This window comes from Rhopalosiphum maidis, chromosome 1, assembly GCF_003676215.2.
Source record: "Rhopalosiphum maidis isolate BTI-1 chromosome 1, ASM367621v3, whole genome shotgun sequence".
In the NCBI taxonomy this organism is placed as follows: domain Eukaryota; kingdom Metazoa; phylum Arthropoda; class Insecta; order Hemiptera; family Aphididae; genus Rhopalosiphum; species Rhopalosiphum maidis.
Window position 1 is genome coordinate 70250591 of NC_040877.1, and position 10396 is coordinate 70260986.

At 23.3% G+C, this 10396-nt stretch overlaps 1 protein-coding gene and 1 long non-coding RNA gene across 2 annotated transcripts; one reads left to right on the forward strand and one right to left on the reverse strand.

The window, feature by feature from the left end:
* Positions 1-2371: 2371 nt before the first annotated feature.
* On the reverse strand, positions 2372-3679 carry LOC113551618. Its single transcript, XM_026954008.1, has 4 exons — positions 3386-3679; positions 2793-3173; positions 2608-2676; positions 2372-2524 (listed from the first exon to the last, which is right to left on the reverse strand). The coding sequence occupies exons 1-4, from the start codon at positions 3677-3679 to the stop codon at positions 2372-2374; spliced, it is 897 nt and encodes a 298-aa protein (XP_026809809.1).
* Positions 3680-6457: 2778 nt separating this feature from the next.
* LOC113549786 lies at positions 6458-7755 on the forward strand. The gene is made up of 3 exons (XR_003404962.1): positions 6458-6548; positions 6629-6776; positions 7638-7755. It is a non-coding gene; the product is annotated as an uncharacterized LOC113549786 (long non-coding RNA).
* Positions 7756-10396: the final 2641 nt, after the last annotated feature.

The following is a 10396-nucleotide window of genomic DNA, read 5'->3' on the forward strand; positions in this document are numbered from 1 at the left end:
ATGCTTTTAATTTATATGACTATTTTTATGAAAAATCTAGCTTAAATGATAGTGTCCACATTTCAACCCATAAAGTGATAACTGAAATTCAGGGACTGGAACCGTACTGAAAAGAACCGGTTTTGGAACCGGAACAACACCGAAATCCTAATTTAAATTAATTTAAAAACCGGAACCTTACCGGAACCGTTACTTTTTTGTAAAGGTTTTTTACGATTAATTTCGGTTTTTAATAGAGTAAATAGTATACTATAGATATATTATGTGGTGATAATAAATAAAAAGTTGGTGATATTTTAAAATTTCAAATACCGAATATTGATACAATAAGTGATAATTAGTAAATAATACATATATTACATAACATTTAAAGTATAAACTAGGTATAAAAATTAAGAAAACAAACAAAAAGGGTTATTTAAAACAGGATTATGTTTAATGTACATAACATAAATAGCGTTTAGTAATTGTTTTACTTATTTAATCTTTTTCTTTAACTTAAACAATTAGTAGGATATCTGGTTGAAAATTGGTATTGACCTATCATAATTGATGCCATTTGACACTACTAATATTTTATAATATTTTTTAAAATATCGACACAACAAAGTTTTTTTTAACAGAAGTATAAAACCAAAATAGGAAACGTATTTTTCTTTTTTTAGGAATCGAAAAAAACTTCGAAACTGAAATTTTAATTTTTTAGGAACCTAACCGAAACCGGAATCGTAAAATCATTAAGGGTCCAGTCCTTGAATTGAATACGCCATCTATCGACACGATGGGTAACACTGCCTTTTAGATTAGTATGTTTATTAATTCATATCACTAGTGGTGACAGTGTTTGTTATGCCTAAATGTAATAAACTACGATAGTTTGAATAATTTTATCGTTACAACATACCTAAGAAATGTAATTAATATTACCAAAATATTATACAAAGACAACAACAATCTCACATGGAAACATAATCTTATAAAATATCATATTACAAATAATTATTTTATTTAAATCATACAAAATGGGGGATAACAACCATCTCGACACTCTTTATGACAAGTCACGATGTAAATCCACGTAAATACACAAACTGATCAAGCTCTGCATAGTTTATACTGTTTATATAAACAAATTTTTGTTGGCGGTGGTTGAGTAATGCTAATGTGTCGGCCACCACATAATCAGTCATATACTCATATGTATGTCTGTTGTGGAATGAAAACTCATCATACACAAGTGGGACAACTTAGCTACTGACCAACGTTCTTAATATGAATAGACTCTATACAAAATTTTCAAAAATAGTAATAGTTATTCCGAGTTTAAAAAAAATATCTTAATGCAAAATCTAATTTAAAAAAATAAAAACCACGGCTGTCACACAGAGCTTAAAACTAATCTTACTACATAGTTTAATGCAGTAATCCCCCGTAATTCAGCCACTGCTCCTCTTTCGTTTAACATTTTCATCATAGACTCGACCGGAATATTTTTAGGGACATAGTAAAATTTTAAATTTGTGTGGGTATATATTTTGTTATCACAATATTCGAAATCATGATAATATAATTTGTTGTAATAGTGAAATTAAAAATATGTTTGTACCACTACAACAAATTTATTAATTTATTCATCTAACAAAAATTTGCTGCAAAATATAATATGTACTTTAATTATGGACATTAATAGTTTTATTATTTATAAATATATCATTTCATATGTATATACGTCGTGTTCATTCAATATTAAAATAAGCGGACCTGAACCAGCAGGCTCGTGAAAAAATATAGTCATTGACGAATTCAAAAATATGGGAAATAGAAGAATTCATTTATAATACTTTAATTAAAATTATTACATTATTAAGTTTATAAAATATAATATTATGTATATACAATTTTTTTTTTAATAAACAATGTTTTTTTTTTTTTATAAGTATTGCGTTTTTTTTATATATAGTTTTATTTATACCATTTTATTTTTACCTTCAAAAGTATATGTCTAGAAATTAGCACATAAATATTGTGTGCACATACAACTTGATTCTATTTAAATAGTTATTAATTTACAATAAGAATTTATATTAATGTGTTCAAAAAAAAAATGGTTAAAAATAAAAATATATTTTTAAAACTAGTGGCTGATACATGAATCTAAGATTCGAATTATGTTGGTATTGTATACAATTGATAATTTATTATTAAATTTAAATTTAAAATATAAATTATATTGACCAGCTCTGTAACTAAGTGAACTTGATATATACTATAGATACCGGTTATTATATTTATAAATGTTTCAATAGTCCGATAATTAAAAAAATATAGAAGTTAGCTACATTTTTACTATACTTATTAATTATAACTCTCCTTATTTTTTATTTAATTTGAACAGAGTTTGAATCACTAAGTATGCAAAAGCTTTGTTTGATAAAATAAGTAGTTGTCTTGGATTAATCTGACATATTCCATATAGCTCAAAGTGATAGTATTCGTGCAATCTTCGTAGTATAAAAAATTTTATCTTAATAAAAATAAAATTATCCTATATTAGTAATTTATTTAAGATGTATTAGTTCATAGTTGAAGTAAAAACATTAGTTATACCTGACGTTTTATTCGAGGATTGTTTTCTATAATGGATCGTTTATGTAAGACAAGACTCATACGATTTATCTGAAAACCAAAAAAAAATACTTTGAAATAAAATAAAAACACTAATTTTATTTACTTATTCATATAACATTATATGTGTTTAAACAAAATGAATAATAAAAATATTTTATAATTACCTCTTTTTCTGTGGCATGACCAATTCCATATAATACCATAATATTGATAAGCCTTGTCAATATTGATATGATGGCATATAAAAACTCACCTTCGATGTAAATGTTTCTCGAAAATATTACATGATAATAAAGTGTTAATATGATTTGACAGATGTTTGACGCGATAAAACTCACTACAGCTGATAAACCGTATATAGATCTATTTATATCTTTTAAGCATTCAACAACTTCCAAATGCATATCCCTTAATGTACATACACTTGACCCTTTTTCCAGAATTTGTTCATTTATCATGTATACCATCCACTGTATGTATAATATCAGTAGTATATATTCATAAAATGCAAAGCATTGACAAAAACTTGCGGCGACCATATTGACCTGAAAATATGCATTAGTTAATTAATAGAAGTTTTTTCCATGTTTTAAACATATTTTTTTTTAAATTAATAACTGTAAATAATAGTTTTAAACATTCAACAGATAAACAAGATACAATACTTACGTCAGACTAACAACAAACAATTTACTTAATGATTTATTTCGTCTGTAACATATTAGTATCTAATATTGTATAATATGTTTATAATTACCGGGGTTAACAATGATTGTACGACTTGAAAATAATTTCGTTTAATAGTTACGACCAAATGTATATTGAATCCTATACAATTTAAAATAATTCCAATAATGAAAAGCCAATTCATTTTTACTTTCATTGGTCTGACCACATTTAGTTGTATCAATATTTCGTGAATCGTTTCTAGTTTAGACAAAACCACAAACAGTTTATTATCAATAAATAAGCGCCACACGTGGGAAATGACTTGTCCAATGTATATTAATTCAAAACAACTGATCAGAACTACTGACGTAGTATCTAACATCTCAGGATCGAAACGCATCGCCTATAAAACATAATTTCATATTATTATTTATGTATTATTTTATCAGATAATAATAATAATGCACATTTATATTATTGACTAAATTATTCAAATTATTAATACTACCGGTGTGATTTAATAAATTTTCATTTTCACGTGGGATTTAAAAAATAACCTAAAAGGCTTACAAAAATGTCACCTAGTAGTGAAATCGACTGGACTTAAATGAAGTGTGTTATGTCCACATTCGAGGAAGATATATTATTTCGTTATTTCCACAGTATGAAAAAAAAAATCAAAATTGAATAAAATAATTTATAATAATTATACTAAAAAAAATATAGTATGGTATTCAACATTTAGAACAATCGGCTTATGTGTTATATAATAACACGTCCGCTGTAATATATTACTATCAAACTATTAAAATTACAATAAAGTTATGAATAATTATTTCTTACTATTTCATTTCCATCGTAGATTGTTTTTAAACCACAAAAAATAAATGTGCACCGCAATAAATAGAATAACACTATCGTCTTAAAATTTCTCTGATGGTAGTTAATACTACCTAAACCGCAAATCAAAAAAATCCGATTAAAATCATTTAATATATGACGCACACTCATAACTGGTCGTAATCTTCCAATTTTGCAATGCTAAATGTTAATTAATAATAATATATAACAGTATTATAAAATAATCTAATGTATATGACTGTTCCTGATTTTTACCGGTTAACATAGTTAACAGATTGACTGCCACGCTAAAACTATAAGATTATTATCGATATGTAAGTTCTAATTATCCGACTGTATACTATTACTATCAGGCCTTGGAGGGTCTTCAAACCCTACGATTTGAATTAAATTCTATTCCGCGTAGGGTTCTAAGAATCGTTAAAATACATAGTTTTATATAGAAAAATACTTGAAAATTCTTTGAAACGGTTTTATAAAACCAATATTGTCCTGTGATATTTTTAATGTAAATCAAAAATTTAAATACAAGAATTCATGAAAAATGATCATGGCGATCTCATGAAAGTTATTTTCAGGTCATTAAATTCATCCTAAATGACAGTCAACTTGTTAATACTATTTAACCAATATATTTACGCAATAATTCGACTTGGAAATAATAATGTATATTAAAAAAAATAAGTTTTAAGTGGATAAAAAATACATGCTATAATTGAGTAAATATATGTTTACCTCTCATACTTGGCTATATAAATTAATATAATGATATTATTATAGCACTTATTGTTGATCATTTTTAGTAGTATTATTGTTCATAATATTTCAATAGATTTTAATCATGACTCACGAGAACAAAATGTATAAACATAACTATGTAACTATTACTAAGTAACTATAATTTTAGTGTTAAACAAATATATTTTTATTCTAAAAAATATAAATTTAAGATAACACAATATAATTTAGAAAAATGTTTATAATTTAAATGAGAGGAAAATGTTTTATACAAACTAATATAACTCCAATGAGTAGTATTCTCTGTTTTAATATAAATGCATAAATAATTCAATCGTAAGTTCAACCAAACTATGTATCTGAACTTATATCTGTTTTCAACCTCATCTGTTCTCCTAATAATTCTAAAAAAAAACTCAATACATCGAATCTATCAAAAACTCTTTCTTTTGAATTATATTTTTTTTTAATTAAGAGTAAAAAGATAGCCTAGGCTCATACTGGTTATAATGGAATTTTATGTTTTTTTGTACATACTTACCATACAAAACCATAGAAACTATTTAAATTTAATTACTCACTAATATAATATATTGTGGCCCTTTATTTTAAAAAATCAATTTTTATATCAACCCAATTATAAAAAAGTAATATAATAATAATAATATTATAATTATACAATTTAATTTGTATGTGTAGTTAAATATACGTGTAATTTTGGGTAGGTAATCATGGTGTACCGATTTAAATTTATTAATTTATTAATTTACATATATATATATATATATATATTTCAAAGTTAGCAGATATTTTTAGGTAAAATTTTTAATTTTCAAATGTAGTTTCACTAAAATATATAATATAAATTTACTTCAGAAATAATTACCAAAATAAATTTTTTTACTTCAAAATTCAAAATTGAATTTCATTAAGTAATAAAAACATAAGAAACATTGTATTACAAATTTCAAGCATTCTGATATTACACACATTTTTATCCAGTTTTATAGAAAAAAATCTTATCAACAATTCTAAGCAAATCAAATTTGGTTATTATCCGATGGTTTTAACCATAGTTTAAATTAAAAAAATTTTCAAACTATAAAATTATAAAAATTTTTCTTAGTCGTTTTGATTTATGAAATTATTGGTATTGTATTAAGCTATATATTATATGTCTGTTAAAAATCACAAGTGTTTTATTACCATAAATAAAAGTTATTTAATAAAAGAAATTATAAGATTCAAAATCACTGAAAATTAGTACTTTTACAAATTGTATTTATCTTATTTTGTGTGCGGTTACTATATTGTGCACACATTTTTTTCACTATAATATATCATTTTAAGCAACGCTGAATAAAAAAAAATATAATATTATATAGGTACAGGATGTATGAAATTAAAAATTTAAATTACATGTATTTCATGAAACTCGAAAACTATGTACAATTCATGTTTTAATCTATATTCTGTACAGTGTATATTATAATATTTTAATTTTCAAATAAATGATCGACACAATATAACAATGATCCAATGATCACGCCACACTGTGGCCCCACTTTAGACTGATCGGCAGAAGTGTATATAAAGACGTCCGAGATCTCCATTCCGGCATAACACATCTTTTTGTGCACATTTATTCTTTGGTGAGTATACTAACAACGGTTATAGTTTTATTTTGATTTAAAACATATAATATTTTATTTTGTATTTTTTAACTTTGTAGTTTTCACTTTAATCCTCAAAAATCAAACAACAAATCAAAAATGGGCGCTGAAAAAGTATCCATGAACATCGTTGTCGTCGGACAAGTCCAATCTGCCAAGGCCGTCAAAACCGTCGCCAAGGCCACACCATCCACCAACCAACTCATTGTGAGTACATAATATTATAAGTATTTTATATAACTTTAAAATTCATTCTGATATCTATATATATATATACATATTGTTAAAAATTATTGGATATATTTTATCAATATTGTATTTATTTATATGTACATTGTTCTAATTAATGCATTTCAAAATAATTGTTGGAAATATAAACACGACAATTTATATTATAAGCTTTCGATATGATTTTGTTTAAATCTGATGAATTTAATAGCTTAAAATTTATTATCAAATAAACAGCAAATTTAAATGATTGAGTATATTAATTTTAAATTTATATTTATTTTGTCAATACCATCTTCATGTGCCTATATATTATAATGAGCAATATTATTAATTGTATTGTTAAAACGTAAACTTTTTCGTTTTAGAATAAATTTGATTTTTATTTTTTTATTTTTCAATTAATAATTCAAGAATTAATTTACTTATCTGTTGTACTTTTTATAAATAATTTTTTAAATAAATTATATAACTTTTTTTTAACTAAACTAATTACAACTATTACTATTTTATCAATTTTTTCCGTACAAAATAATTGATAAATTTGGTTTAAAAAAATATATTTAAAATAAAAAAATGTTTGAGTTATTCAAATACAATTAATTACAATTTTTTTTTTTTAAAGATATGTCTATTCAATTTAAATTTAAAAATTTTGATTAGAACAATTAAATTTTCATTTTATTTATTTATTATTTTTACCGCAGAAATGTTATTACTTTATTACACCTATATAATTTAAATTATAATTATATGATTTAAAATTATATATTATTTTTCTTGTATACAATGTTAATGAATATTATAATTGATTTGTATTTTTTTTTTGTTTTGTTTCAGAGCTGTTAATTTATGTAGTTCATACACCTCAAACTCAAAAATGTCATAGCCCTAACAATGTAATATGAAACAATCATTTTGATATTGACACCATAAAATAAAACAGTCTCTTCCAATATTTAATATTGCTATTTTTATTTTATCCATAGACCTTATACTTAATTTTATTTCAGCTATATTTATATAATTTTTAATGTTTCATTAATAATTACTTAACTGCACATTATATGTGTATTGAACTCGTATCTCAATCTGGTTCACTTTCAGACGTTTGATAACTTACATTGATTTTATTTCAATATTAATAATAAATTTGATCCTCGTGTTGTTCAAAAATAAATAATTGCCATATTTTTTGATAATAGATGCCAAATTAAAAACAATGAAAAATTTACTTAAAACCATCCATAGATCTATAATTTTATAAATTAGTTAAAAATCAGTATTTTTATTGCAATCTGTTAAATTCCATCGATCTGACTAAATTTAGACATATGTTGTTTACATTTTTCGTGAATTAATTTAAATTTTATCAATACTGTGAATAGTGTATAATCAAAATATATATACGCTAAAAACAAAAATAAATTAAAATATCGTAGGTATGTATAAAATATAATCTAATGGGTATAGCAATATTTATTTTACTAATATATCTAAAATTGTAAAGACACAATATTTCTCATAAGTTTTTCTATGCACGAGAACAAAAATAAAATTTACTGGAAAATCACACATTATTTTTTTATGACCACTTAATTCGTCAAAAACAAGAATATTTACAAATTATTTTGTTTTTTATTATATTTAAACAAACAAGACCCTATTCACATTTTTGTTACAAAATATGTATTTACAAAAAAAAATATTTTCGACAAAAATCAAACAAAATAATTTAATTACACCAAATGTGTAATGGATCATCGCTCGCTTGCATTGCTTTTTGTTTTGTTTTTGACATTCTTAATAATTTTAATACATTTAATTATTTTCAGGGGCGATCTAGCCAGGTGTGCTAGTGTCCCGCGACGGATTCCTAATTTAGCGGGACTCTCGTCTAATGATTTATCATTGAATTTAATTTATAAATTCAACTTAATTATATAATGATAGCTACACTCAACATTTATTATAATAGAGCAGGTTAAATTTCCAGATTTTATATATACATACATATAAGTAGATTTTCTTGAAATAATAATAATTTCAAGTGAAATCAGTGACTATTAACAGATTACAAATATTACAATTGAAGAATATTTCTGATACATTTTTTATTTAATTTAAACAGAATTTTTTCAGAATTATTAAATAAGCAAATGATTTGTTTAATAAAATAAGCAGTTGTCTTAGATTAATCTTACATATTCCATACAGCTCAAAACGATAGTGTTCATGCAATCTTCGTAATATAAAAAACTTGATCTTGATAAAAATAATTATTCTATATAATTAAAAAATCGAATACAAATCACGTATAGTAAATACATTAATTATACCTGACGTTTTATTTAGGGTTATCTAGGGTTTCTTTCAATTACGGACCGTTGATGTAAAACAAAACTCATTCGATTAATCTAAAAATCAAACCGAATATTTAATCTTTATAGCTATAATATCTATACATAAATCTCTTTAAAAATATGTATATAAGATTATGATCATAGTTTTATTAAATAAGTTGTAGGTAATAACATTATTGGTAACAATGGAAATATTTACTATTGATTAAACAAGTATTAAATATTAATCAAAAATTTAAAAAAAAAAAAATTTATTTTATAAAATTCTAATAATAATATTAAAAAACCTCTTTTTCCGTGATGTAACCAAATCCATATAACATTATTACATTGACTGTTTTCATTAATACTGCTATGATAACAAGTACAAAATAATAACGCTCCTTAATATTATAGTCTCTAGGAAATAACAAATGACTATATATGGTTTCAATGAATTATGGATCGTTTTTTATCGAAAAATACACGCCATATAATTGATATGAATTTTCCAATCATCATCAACTCGTAACAGCTAATAATTATTAACGATGTAACTTTTTTAATATCTATAAAATAAAATTGCATATATACATCTTATGGTTATCTGTACATTGCAATATTATGTAAATATTATAAATTAAATTTAAACATTTCATAAATGATCACTAATTATATTCATTCAACTATATGTATTTACGAGATTTTATATAATAATGTTGTGTCAAATAAATAATTGGTCTACTGAAATATAATTTATATAGCCTACTTACATACACTTCAAAAAGATATTGTGTAAAAATAAATATTGATATTAACATTATTTAAAATTTAGCTATAAAATATCAAGAATTTATAACAAATACTCTAAAAATAATGAATATAATAACATTATATTAGTGTTATACCTAACATAACGGAGTAAGAAATCAACATCCGTTAACAAATTTAATCTAATATTCTATTTGAAATTATAAACATTTTTTCAACGTATCGTCATATAAAACTATTTAAATAAAATTAATAATTGTCATTCCCATAAGTTGAAGTCATAGATTACATAGAAACCAACACAAATTAATAGATATCGTAAAAATCAGATTTGTCTTAAAATTTTGTTGGCTATAGTTTATACTACCAGCGCCGCATACCAAAAACCACTATTTAAATTATTTAATACTGATCTCAAACTCATAATTGCTTTATTTATATTTTAAAATTAAGTAAAAAAAAAATCTAGTTTGTGACTAATGTTTA

Bases quoted from the DNA above. Each gene is read 5' to 3' on its own strand.
- LOC113551618 (XM_026954008.1), bottom strand. From the start codon at position 3,679: ATGTTAGATACTACGTCAGTAGTTCTGATCAGTTGTTTTGAATTAATA. The intron at 2,677-2,792 runs GTAATTATAAAA...TTTGGTTTTCAG, and splicing joins GTCATGCCACAGAAAAAGAG to ATAAATCGTATGAGTCTTGT. The intron at 2,525-2,607 runs GTATAACTAATG...ATTTTTATTAAG, and splicing joins ATCCTCGAATAAAACGTCAG to ATAAAATTTTTTATACTACG.